At 28.9% G+C, this 13,579-nt stretch overlaps 1 protein-coding gene across 3 annotated transcripts in view; it reads right to left on the bottom strand.

The window, feature by feature from the left end:
* Nucleotides 1–416: 416 nt before the first annotated feature.
* Nucleotides 417–13,579, bottom strand: part of twin (CCR4-NOT transcription complex subunit 6-like twin) — a 122,159-nt gene continuing 108,996 nt past the window's right edge. For all 3 annotated transcript variants that reach the window (XM_067268753.1, XM_067268754.1, XM_067268755.1), the window contains 3 exons: nucleotides 11,177–11,407; nucleotides 5,238–5,415; nucleotides 417–3,207 (listed from right to left, as the gene is read on the bottom strand). In XM_067268753.1, the coding sequence (XP_067124854.1) occupies nucleotides 2,979–3,207; nucleotides 5,238–5,415; nucleotides 11,177–11,407 (638 nt within the window). In that variant the 3' untranslated portion in view covers nucleotides 417–2,978. The remainder of the gene's footprint in view (nucleotides 3,208–5,237; nucleotides 5,416–11,176; nucleotides 11,408–13,579) is intronic.

Below are 13,579 nucleotides of genomic sequence, written 5' to 3'. Positions count from 1 at the left end.
TTAAAGCAATGGTTCCCAAACTGGCCCCCTGCCAAATCCAGCCTGCAAACGTATCAGATATAGGCTTATTTCTATCACTTATAAGTGATATTTTTAGTATATTATATGGAATGTACAAAATATCTGTGGTCTGCCTAACTACAACTCATCTCATCTCCAATTTGGACACACCAAGTTAAAATGTGATGGTCTATTCTAAGTAATGTCACAGGAGATAACTTGAAGTGTTTTAACTGAAAAGTATTGATAAAAGGTTTGGTAATTCTGATGCATTACAATGAAAATTGGGAAAAAATATTACAAGCATTTATGTCAAAAAAGGGCTGCTCAGCAAGTGCAAAAGTGTACAATTAAAAACAATTATTATTTGAAGCAAGTAACTTAGGAAAAAAGAAATTCATCAATCAAACTTTGAGTTCTTCACAATATACTATGCATTTATTTTTCAATTTTGCATGTTAAAATCAATTACTCTCACTCTGGACCTCATAGACATAAATCGATGCATTCTATATCAATCTGCATATATTTGTGATAAACCAAGATTTACTTTACTATATCACATAAATACTTAAAATGTAATAATTATTTTACAGTTAGAAGAATCTGGCTAAAAAATTCTTAGTAGCTTCCACCCAATAAAATCTAATAACATATTGTATTAATTGGTCAATACCTTATTTATCAAATTTTTGAATTTTTTCTTCTTGAACAATAATTATGTTAAAAATGTAAATACAACAGTGACAAAAGACATACATACACATTTTAAACATTATAAAACTAATTATTATTATTATTATTATTATTCATTACTAATTAAAAGAAAGAAGGGGGAATCTTACAGGATAAAATAATTAAATCTGAGGTTTATTTTTGAATCACTTTTTACACTTGGATTCATTTCTGGTTTTTACAATTTTCTAAAAATATTAAATTAAAAGTAAAAATAGACAAAGAAATAAAATATTAAATATATATATAAATATATATATTTATGTATTTATATGAAAAAAAATCTCAAATTTGTAAGAAGATGCTTTTTCAAATCATAAGAACTGTAATAATCAGTAAAAATATCATCCATTACATCAGAATTAAAAAATGTTGAATTTCTGGTCATATTATAATACTAACATTTCTGAATTAAAAAATGAATCAAAAAATTAAAACCAGTTTTCACAAATTGCAAAATTAAGAGTAAATTACATACATTTTGATAGAAATAATAAATGAAGCAAATTTCACAATAGTACAAATTTAATGCAAAACATTTTAATATACTTCGTCAATGTACAGTCATTCTCTGTACAGATTACAATGATGAAGCACGGTGTACGTGGAAGGGTGAACAATGGTAAGTGCTACCTAATTGTAAAAAGGTCAAGAATACTAGAAAATTAGACCCACCAATGTCTTATTTTATACAAGCATCATCTCTGAACACAATGACAACAGGTACTGGTGTTGGACTTTTTTTTTTCTCTTTATGAGTATTAGAATACATTTTGTAATTGTGCAATGGGTTCTGAGCAGAAGAACGGCATAAAATATTCTAATTTTACTGAATGATAGGAAATGTCTTAATTTTAACTATAAATTTATTACCAAATTTCAAACCACAAAAATTTGAAGCATTAATTAATTGATGTAGAATGTTATAGAAATAATAATAATAATGTAATTCTCACTGGTTCTTGGTTGCATATTTGTTTTTTCTTTTTACATTTAACAATTCATTTTCTTTCAAGGCAGTTTTAACATTTGTACAATAGATAATAATATTTCTTTACAAGACAAAATTATGTGGACAACAAAAATTTTAAGCCGCTATTAAATCCGTATGAAAATGTTTAACGAGCACGTTACTCATTTACAATAGTGTACTTCATGGTGGAGAACCCAACATCTAAATTTAACCCAAATCCCAGCTGATTTTTCTAAGATATTATTGTAATTACTGTGGCACTGCCACCAATTAAGTATTTTACAATTACAACATACAAAGATAAGAAAAACTGGACAGTGTTGACACTAGAGTGTCCAAACGTGCGATATCATTTGACAAAGCTGTCGGATGACAATGCAAAAACGTTTCTTGGTATTGTACTGCTTAATAGAGAGAGGGGAAGACATAATCCGATGAAGATTTTATGAAATAATTAAAAATTAAAATGTAAATAATTGTACATTGCCGTGTTTGACTGTAAGTCTGGACGGTGTACAAAGACAAAAAAATAATAATTACAAACATTATTAAATTTTTTCTGGTCTATCTATGTCTTATATTATCTGACCTTCTATAATGATATATATATATGTATATATGTTTACAAGATATATATATTTCATTTTATCTTGACCCAACTAAACTAGCCTGTGAATGATCTAGAACTCACCCTTTTACCAAATACTAACTACCAAATTTTTTATTTTTTCTATTTTTTTTATAAGAAGTTATAATAGGAAAGAAAAACAATGAAAAAAATCCCCAATTACGTCAGGTTATCCCAGATAATTTTTATAAACTGTCACCACAATTTTGGGAATGGGATATTAATAAAACAGTCAGGTATCGTATAAGAACAATGCCATAAAAACTGTGCTATTTTTGTCTTTATAGTCTACTTTGTATACCAAAGATCATAAAGCAGTATTTGATTTCATATTCACATTTGTGAGTTGTTTTATGGGATAATAAAATGATGATCTTCAAAGTATGGCTGGCAGATAATTTTTGAGCTTCATCACAGAGCCTGCACTATTTTGATTTGCAGCTCCATCTGATTGAAAGATGAAATAGTGATTAAATTCCTGATGTCCTTCAAACAGTGAAACGATAAATTTTCTTGCTGGGATTGCCATAAAATGATTAAAATATGTCCTGATTTATAAAGATTTCTTTTCATGAATTAAAACCACAGTGATGACAACTATTATCCATAAACAATATAAACAAATTCTTCTTTCTAACACTGCTATCTTTGTAATATAAGGTCATTTGGGATTATGAGGGTGGATGGTGTAGGCAAAGATAGCTCGAGCTCCACCAGAAGTGGAAAATGATCGGAAGGAATGTGCGGATGAGGACAACCGGCTATCTTGTTATCTCTCATCCATTCGGCATCCAACGGACCTAATACTCCCAATTCAGTAATGTGTCGTTTTGAATAAAATACATAATCTATAATTCCCTTGAAGTCAAAACTGTAATAAAAATATAAATTAACATTTTATTTTAAAGGATTAAATATTTAAAATAATATAATAAAATAAAAGCAAAATACTGTTTATTCTTAAATTATTACTGTAATTGTATACAGATAACAAATAGGTTATTTGTTAAGATTAAATTGACTAGCTTATTAAATACAGCTATAATAAATTGAAAGGCTTATCACATTGAGGAATGACCGGAACCAATAGACTAAAGTTTTTTACACATTTCAAGGACCAAGATCCCTCCTCATCAACCTACAAACATCCATACAGTATAAACAAAAAACCATCACAACACAAATAGCAATTCCAAACTAAAAATTCTTTCATGTAAATACAGTGCACTGTTTACATAATATAAAACCAATACATTATAAAATTAAATAAGTACCAAACAATAAATATAGCCATATTTAGTAGTCTAGTCAATTTAATCTCAATTTTTGTTGTTGGCTAGAAGCATTATTTAATAAAGGTTATCTGTGTTTAAAAGTCAATTTGAAAGTAGATGTGGGCTATATGTAGATTGATAAGTTTAAAGTACAAGTTAAAAACAGCTTTTCCTTTGAAATCTTTAAGAAACATGAAAAATCCTTTATTCCATGTGCAAATATTAATCTGCCATTGTGATTTCAAGAAATGCAAGAATGAGAGAGAACAAAAGGTAAGGCATGCATCTTCTTTAGCTCTCTTTCATTCATTTTCTGTACATCAATCCACATTCTAAATAGAAAAGTTCCCAATAATTTTCCATCTCTATAAAATAATTCAGAGAAAGTCCTGTTTACAAGTTGAATGATCAACTTTCAAATCTATGTCAGTGAATATTAAATGTTATGAAAATTAAATAGAAAAAATGTTAATAAATGTTTGAAAATAATTTTTGGTTTCTTTTGGACTGATAAATGATAAAATAAACTAATAAAATTTTATTTAGTTTACTTTAGGATTGCCTATTATAGTCTACTCAGTAAAAGATGAATGTTTAAAAATCATTTTTGATGTGCAATTAGTAAATTGTGAGGATCAGATACATGATTCAATAATTGTAATGCTAGTAGTTAAAATTCACTTAATATCAATGAAAAAATTTTGTGAGGTCTAAAATTATATTTATTTAAAACAATAACTCTACTTTGGCTATGGATTGCTTTCTCATTTATTACTTTCAACCATTTTTCTAATGAAATTGTAACTAAAGATTAGATCATCCTCTGGTTTTGTTTGCTTCATTTTTCAAATTCTATATTGTAGAAATCAATTTTACATTAATTAATGTAACATTTATATATAATTTAAATTATCATTACATAACTTTTGATTTAAAAGACAAAGTAAATCATTTTCAGATAACATTTTCTAAACAATTATGTTTTTCCTTTCATTACAATCCATTACAGCTTTACCATGTAAGAAAGTACTGTACATCTTTTATCGAAAGTAGTTGTCTACAGTGAATAAGAACAGAGTAAGAATTTTGAAATCCACAATATTGAATATCAACAGCATTAAAATTTTATATTTTATTAATTAATTTTTATTATATTATTAATAGGTGTTAAACTAAAAGAATTAAACAGAAATGAAGCAATACATAAAAATATTTTCTGTTTAGCCATCATTTTGTATTTTCAGCATTTAGGATCCCTCTCAATACTCAATTTTTTGTTTCTCTTATTTTACAATGTCATCTACAATGAACTTCTATTAAAAATAAAAGAAAAGAGAGAGAGAGAGAGCAAGAGAAAAACATCAATTCAGTGTTTAAGATAACAACTTATATTACAAGATTATATAACTTGCACCACTGTCTGCATATATATAGTTTTATTTGTTACAGAAATTTTCTGCATGTTGTATAGTAAATCACAATGAGCTATCTCCGTAAAATTAGTTTTAAACAGAAACAATATCATTATAAAAAAATATTGAAATCTGGCACTGTTTTTTGAAATAAAATATTGTATTCTGATTTGATTAAATTAACCATTTATGATAAATTAAAGATATTAACTTACGTGTAATTAGTGTATGGCATCACTCCATCATTATATGTTCTTGTGATACGAAATGGATGAGTATATTCATTTGTTGCATCACAATAATTAAATTTCCGTAAACTTTCTTTGTATCTAAAATCTTTAAAATCAGGGTGACTGCCAGAAACTCTACCAGTTGATAGGAACTCGATAACACCTTTCAAAAAATTAAAAAAAAAAAAATCTGTTAAATTGTATAAAATTATATTTATTTTAATTTTAAATAATATAATACTACTCATCAGTTATATAATAATACACACACACACACAATACTCATCAGTTCAAACTTAAAATGCTTCATTATATTAAGTAAACATTTTTGGGGAAGTTTTTAATAAATTAATTAAATGATAATACAGTAAGACTCCTGCTTAACACTGCCTCGACGATATAATATGGTCTGCTCAAAGCCTTAAAAAAAGCTCAAAATTTACATTAATTCAAATTATCGCAGCAATTCATTGATTATTCCCAAACATGAAAATCAATCAGCTAAAGGTGTCAATTCATCGTAGCACTGTCCTTTCCTTAAATCTATTTGTTTGGTGCAATTTTGGTAAACATATAACATCATGGATGCCATAGGCAATATCGACTTTGCTTGGCAAGAATTAACTGATAAATGTATGAACAAAGTGTGGAATAAGTTATGGCTGGAGGTATCCAAGAATTCTCAATAAAAGATCCTATCGCTGTATTGTTATGTTGACCAAATTGTCAACCTAATCGATACAGCAGGACTAGGAGATGTAGATGAGCAGGATATTGAGGAGTTACTGCAAGTTTCTCGTGAGAGCCCTACCAACGACGACCTTCAAGAACTGGCAGAAAAAGGAATTCACGAAGAACTGGAAAATAGTGATTCTGAAAACGAAGAACGCAAAGAATTTCTCTACAGATTTCCTTAGTAAAAGTTTGGTAACAATAACCAAAATCGTTGATCAAATTGTAGCAATGATCCAGATTTTGAAAGGAGTGCAAAAACAAGACGAGGCATTTTAGATTTTATCTCCTGCTACTGGTATTTACTTAAGGAAAAAAAAAAAAAAGCAACAAATGAAACTATATGACATTATCACAAAAAACAGGAATTTCAGAAAAGCTAGGATCTTCATCACAAAAAATGAACTTTACATTTTCGTATGCATACGTTTATGTGTTATTTAACATATATTATTATGCAAATTAATATAAAAATAAGTTCAGTCATAAATGACCCCAAGATTTTTTTGATTTTTGGACTTAGAACACCTTGAAATGTCAAGAAATGCAAAATATATCCGGGAGTGTTTTCTGTATGTATGGATGTTAGTATGATTTTGTGCACGTAATTTTGTTCACCCTGTTTGAAGCTTAACCTTTATGCTTTTTGAAGAAAATTTCTGAAATTTTGCAGAGAGGTTTGTGTATTACATGAATTGGTTCTATTAAATTTTGGTGATTAAAGGTCAAAGGGTGGGGAGATAAAGGATGTTGTGTGTATTTCCAGTTGGATCAGACTTAATGACAATTTTACTTGTTATTAGCATTTACAAATTTTTTAAAATAAAATCTATTCCTACTCTCAAAATTAAGTTTTATGCCATTTTATAATAGTAAAACTTTTTATATTTTAACTAAAATATAGGCATGTTTTCATATTTTTTTACTAAAATATGATAACATGCCTTGTATAACATTTTATCATTTTTTCTGTTTAAAAAAGAAGAATTATAGAACATTTATTCTGTATTAAAAATTTTGCAAATATAATAAATTTAAATACAGGTATGAATATAAGATGCATGCTGGGAAACCTTATCCAGTATAAGAGAAACAACAGCCAGAAGATGAATGTATCCACTGATGAGGCAAGTTAGCAATGGCGAAATGCATTTGGATTTATTGGATATTCTGAAAATGGATTTGTTAAAAAAAAAGCAAAAATAATGGTTTAGTATTCATTTGTTATTTGGTTTGTCTGCCTGAAGAGATTACTTGAAGTTGGATACAGCGTATATATTTACTCGTTTCATACGCTAGAAATACTTTATTTTTAGAATTTACAATTTTAAAAAAGAATATGCTTTACACCTAACAGCATACAACTTTTATACATTAAATAAAACATTAGGAAAAAGTTTACTGTAAACCATTTTGCAAATGAAGCAATTTCAAAACAAAATACAGTAAAACCTGTGTAAACTGGAATTGCGTGGCACCAAATATTTTTCAAGTTTGGCAATTTTCTGATTTAACCATGTTTGTTTTTTTTAATGTTAAAAAAAAATTCTTTGAAATTCTTTATTCTTTTCCAAAGAATTTTTCCATTTGGGCCGGGTTTTGTTTTATTCGGATCCTGCTTTGGACAGGTTTTACTGTATATATATTTCATTCTCCAACATTTTGAGAGCTGTTTCTCTTTGGTGGTAATACAATCTGACAGAAGAATCTTCACCCTCTTGCACTCAACGATCAATGTAAATGGTAGATTTTATACCAGTGATACTTTCTCTACACCTGTCAATGTAAAATTTTGAAGAAAAATTGAGAATAAAGTTTCAGTTTGGACTGCAATGGAACTGAAAGGACTGTGTCAAGTCCTAACCAAAAAATTAAGTTTTGCTATCAATATCCACTGATATTTAAATGAATGTATATGACACTGCCTGATTCCTTACATTCAAAAGAACTATTCTCAAGCCGAATAAGTCTTATGGCCGGATCAAGCATGTTCCTGCTAAGTCAAAACCGTACTGTATTATCTGTGACTTGAAATCACCACTTTTTTTGAATAAGAGGAAAAAACTCTGCAAACATGTCCAAAATTAGGCCAATTACAGGTTTTTGGGGAATTCTCAAGACAACCATTTACAAAAAGGGACAAAAGGCAAAAAAATCATGAATCAGCTGATCAATCACATAAAGTACTGTCTTAAAAATGTGAACCAGTCTTGTGCAGAAACTTGTACTGCATATCTGAAGTTGAATCAACCACATTTGACAATGGAAACTTGTAGGATTACAAAAACAAAAGATAATGTATATCTTTGCACCACCTTTCTAATGCCTATTTCATTTATAGTTTTTTTTTTACCAAGGTAAAAACTACATTATATAAACTTGTGCAGATTTTTTCAGACATCCATTAATAGTAAATTGTTTGATTATCAGTTATATAATGTATCAAAGTTAAAAGCAATAAAAATAATTTATGTAAATGTCTTAAAAGCATATTCAAAGAACAAAAATATATAAGAAATTAACAAAAATAAAATAAAAAAGAAATATCAAGCTTTAGATTAACTACTGAGGTTTCAATTACAATGAAAAAGGTATTATTGTTTCTCAGATGAAGTGGTTGCATTGGACATATTCATTTGAAACAAGAACAGCTGCTGCTTTTATCTTTTTTTAAATGTTTAGTGTACTAAATTTTACTAACATTTCAATCAATCATTTTTTAACATACTGGTATTTTGTAATAATTTTTGAAGTGCTTAGCTATCTCATGATACCAGTGTAGTTGATACAATACCATAAAGGTTAGTGTAGTTTCAAGGTTCTATATACAATGTTGTTTAAAATTTTATAAATGGTTTATAAAAAAAGCATATTAGCACAGTAAAAAACTATTAGTGGAAAAGCACTATATTAGCAGTAAATAAATGCTTAGCTATTGATAATTTGTATATTAAAGAATCTATAACTTTTCTGACTTATTACAACCATTGGTGAAGTAACTTAACAAGGATTCCTGTACTTTTCTAATTTGAACTTAAATAGTTTGAAATCCCATTAGTTTGTAACCATACTTTTGTCCTGGCCAGGGAGATGGAAATTTACACATTAAGGAATTTGGTTAGTTCAAAATATGGCTACTTCATAATTCTGCCCAAACTATGATATGTGTATGGAAAATCCTGTCTGAACCGTGACATGTGAGTTAACGTATCATGGTTCAGACAGTTTGTTCAGATCGAAGTGCATCCGTGCAATAAGAGAACAACAGATCAAGAAAAACCCTAATCTGATCAATATGACATTGTTTTTACAGTAACACATTTTTGGGTGTTGCATTACACATGGACTATTTGTTTTTCTCTTATTTCATAAAATACAGTTTGGTTTTGGCATTGCAATATTGGGCTACGAGCAGCAAATTGAGATATTTGTAGGAGTCTAGGCTACTACTTTTGGGTGACTTACTATTTTTTGGGCCACTTTAAATATAATTTGGGCTACATTTTGAAGAATTCTACTTTCCTTTTTATAAAACCTATCTGGCAATCTGAGAGGTTCTCACCAAGTGCTGTTTATCTGCAGTTGATTTATATTATTATTATGTTGGGTTAAGTGAGATATAAGAGATATACTTGGTTAACACCGGTGGCTGTGTACTATGCCAGACCAAAGTCAAGGCATAGTTACCAAAACAGAAATTAAAGAAGTGTATCAGTGTGTGTGTCTGTATTCAGGAATTTCCTCACAATATGACATGTATTCAATATAGTGGCCTTCTGTAGTGTGATGTATGTGTTTCTATTCAATTCTAATGTGCCCAGGCTTTTGTGTAGTGTGTGTGGTATGACACCTGTAGAGGAGAGAACAACAGGTACAATAAGCACCCTATCCATCCTCCACAGATGCCTTATTTCCTGGGCGAGTTCTGTGTACTTGCTAATTTTTTCAGTGCATGCGTTTTGTATATTGTGAGTGTTTGGAATGGATATGTCTATAATGTATGTGATTTTATTGTGTTTGTCAATGAGTGTTATGTCTGGTCTGTTGTGGTAAATTGTTTTATCTGTGATTATGGCTCTGTCGTAGTACATTTTGTGCGTGTTGTTTTCCAATACTGTCTGTGGAATGTTTTTGGAGTTTGTAGCATGTTCGTGGATGTCTACTAATTTGTGTTTCTTTGCAAGCTCTTGGTGTATTATATTTGCTACTTGATTATGTCTGTGTAAATAATCTGTCTGTGCCAAGAGCTTGCAACCAGAGGTGATGTGTTGTATAGTTTCTGGCATGATGTGACATTTTCTGCATGTGTCATTTGTGAGTGTTGCATCTTGGAGTATGTGTTTTCTGTAGTTTTTAGTATTTATGACCTGATCCTGTATGGCAATCATGAATCCTTCCGTCTCCCCAAAGAGGCATTTCCAAGCTAACCAGCTGTCTGACGCAGTTTTGTCAACAAAATCCTGGGCCAGATCATAAGGATGCCTGCCATGGAGTGCCTTTCGAGCCCATGATTGCTTAATGGTGTCTATGCTTTTTATATGTTGTGTTGTGTCCATATGATGTAAGTTTAATGGTATGTTATCCGAGTCTGCTAGAGTTACTTTATTATTATTATTATTATTAATTAACAAAAATAGCATTTTTATAAGTAGCTGTTTATTTGCTTAATAAATTACATCAGTTACATGACATTTATCATATTATATAGAAATATGTAAATCTCAGATAATTCAAAATTGTGAATATTTTGTCCCCTGAATTTCATATTAACAAGAATTTCCTGTATTGTCTTCCAGAAAGAATTAAGTCCAACAAAAAGCTTTTGAAACATTAAAAGATAAGTTGGCAATAGCTTCTTACTCTAATAAAGTGATAGTAAAGAAAGAAAATTAATTATTTGAAATTTGCTAGTAAATATTATCTAATTAATCAGCTTAAAACACTTTAAAAATTGTTACAGTATTATTAGTCAATATCCTGATCACTTATCATATTCAAGTTTGAGTTGCAAAATTTTAATAGTTTATTACATATCAATAATTTTGTATTTATGTATTTACAGTTTTTTAAAGCAGTAATAATTCAGTTATTTTAAAACATAAGTTTGTGAATAATGCTATTTTAGTTTAGTTTATTTAGCTACTTTAGATAAGAGTTTAATTAACAAACTAACAAAATAAAAATAAAAATACCTGATTCCGGTAGAGAATTAAAATCACCACAGAGAAGAAGAGGAATGTTGTTGACATCGTGTTTCTGAGAACTTGGATAAAATACTGCATTGGCTTCTTCAGCAATAGTATAAAGTTCATGCATTAGCATCATGGTTTGGATAAGTTTAACATCACAGAATTCTGGATCCCAATGAATATGAGCTGTACATGCTAGAATTGGTTGTGCATGATTCAATTCTGGTTGGAGACCTAAATATTTATAATAAGTATATTTAACAAATTTAAATTTGAAAATATTGAAAAAAATTAAAATATACCATATATTTCCACAGATAAGACAATAGTTGAATCATGAAAAAAGGCCCCCAAAATCTGGGGGTCGTCTTATAGGACAGATACAAAAAAAATTAGATTGAAATTTATATAAATTAAAACCATTATAAAAAAAATACGCAAATCGTAATTATTTACTAGTAGAGAGTAAAGCACGTCCACAAAACAGAATAGCCCATACGACGTTTTTGTGAATAGTCAAGGTCATTACCCGAATGCCTGAATTAGTGTGAACATTTGCAAGCAACAAATAGCAAGGCAACAGCAATAGAAAATAAAATTTGTTCATTCAAAAAATTATGAATAGGACATAATTCCGTATACGCTATACAGTATTATTATTCAGATGATGATCACTGATCTAAACTAAATTCATAGGCCATTGATAGTTTGGGGGTCATCTTATAGGACATATATATGCTAAAACTATAAAACTTTGATGAAAATTTATACCTTGTCTTATCTGCGGAAATATATGGTAAATACAACATTCTTAATTTCATATACACAATTATCTTACTTAAATCTGATGATAAAAATGAATTGATATGTTCAACATAAAAATAAATATACAATCATTTAAGTTAATAGAAGAATAAAAAAAAAAACTATGCTAAAAGCTTTTTGCAAATTTTATATTTCTGAAACTGTGTCTGATAAAAGTCACAAATTAAGAAATCTACACAAACTTCTTTATTTATGTCTTTTGCAAATTTTATATTTAACAATTTGAGAAACAAAACATTCAGTCTGATCTTTGTTTGCATTTCCATGACAGTTTTTAACACACCTTTAAAAAATCCAGCAATAAAATTTACTAAATAATAATGTTTTTGATCAGTTTAACTGATCTTCTTCAGTTACGATAACATACACTTTGTTTCCGGTCTATCAACGTAAATGTCAGCATACGTCAATAGACTAGAAACAAAGATTGGTTTTAAGTTATATCCCATCTTTAAGAAAGATACGTAAGAAAGCGGCCAGAGCCAATAATGTCGAGGTTGTTATATCGACTCAACTCAACGATAGTCAGAATTTTAAGGAACAATAAGAAAACCATATAATTGTAATTTGACTGCAGGGATTTACTCCATCCTGTTAATTGACCAACATTTTCAAATCAAAACTGGTCTACACGGGTGCCACTATGTGTAATTTACAACAACATCTCAAAGAACATAAATACACAATTGATAAAAATCTCGATAGTATGACACTAGCAGCTTACTCACAACATCAGGTCATACAAGTACAGTACAATGGGAACAGGCAACCATCATCAGAACCACATCTAATATACACACTGAGATATCTGGAAAAATCTAAGATTTTTCAAATGCACAAAAAATCCGGTTTCATCAACTATAGAGATACGGACAGCTTGTCTACCGCATGGCAACCCTTTTATGAAAGTTTTTATTAAGGGACATTTATTCATCTATTTTTACTTTTTATTGTTTATTTTATTTATGTAGTTATTTATTTATTAATCTCAACTACAATTTCAGTTATTTATTTTAGAATTATCATAATTTATTTAAAAATGTTTGTATTTACGTTCTATTTTATCATAACTGAAGATCAGTTAAACTGATCAAAAACATTATTATTTTGTAAATTTCAATGCTAGATTTTTTAAAGGTGTGTTTTTTGATTATAATGTCATTCTTCCAAATAAGGTGTTTGCTGATCACTTAGAACACACAGGTTATAAATGTCATTTGGTTAATATAAAACATTGGTGAATATGCAATAAAAAGCATGACATGGTACCATGAATTCAATAATAATTATATTACATCATTTAATATAAAACATAACACTTCCAGTAGTATTCCAAGTAACATGAGCCAAAGTAATAAATAATGTACAAGCCACATCATGACCAGGAACATATTTTTTGATTTTAACATTATCCACAATGCTTATAATGTCATTGTCATTGCTTTTAATGTAGTTTGTGCTACATTAATGATGTTCACTCCAATTCAATAACACTTTCTCTCAGAGTTGGCACTTGATATGTTGTGACAATGCTGAACAATTAGTTAAGACAGTTAACATGCACATTAGAAGTCAGAAATT

The sequence above is a fragment of the Centruroides vittatus genome, unplaced genomic scaffold, assembly GCF_030686945.1.
Source record: "Centruroides vittatus isolate TY-2023 unplaced genomic scaffold, ASM3068694v2 contig_3343, whole genome shotgun sequence".
Taxonomy (NCBI): domain Eukaryota; kingdom Metazoa; phylum Arthropoda; class Arachnida; order Scorpiones; family Buthidae; genus Centruroides; species Centruroides vittatus.
Note: the sequence above shows the minus strand (reverse complement) of the source record. Positions and strands in the feature narration are given on the sequence as shown.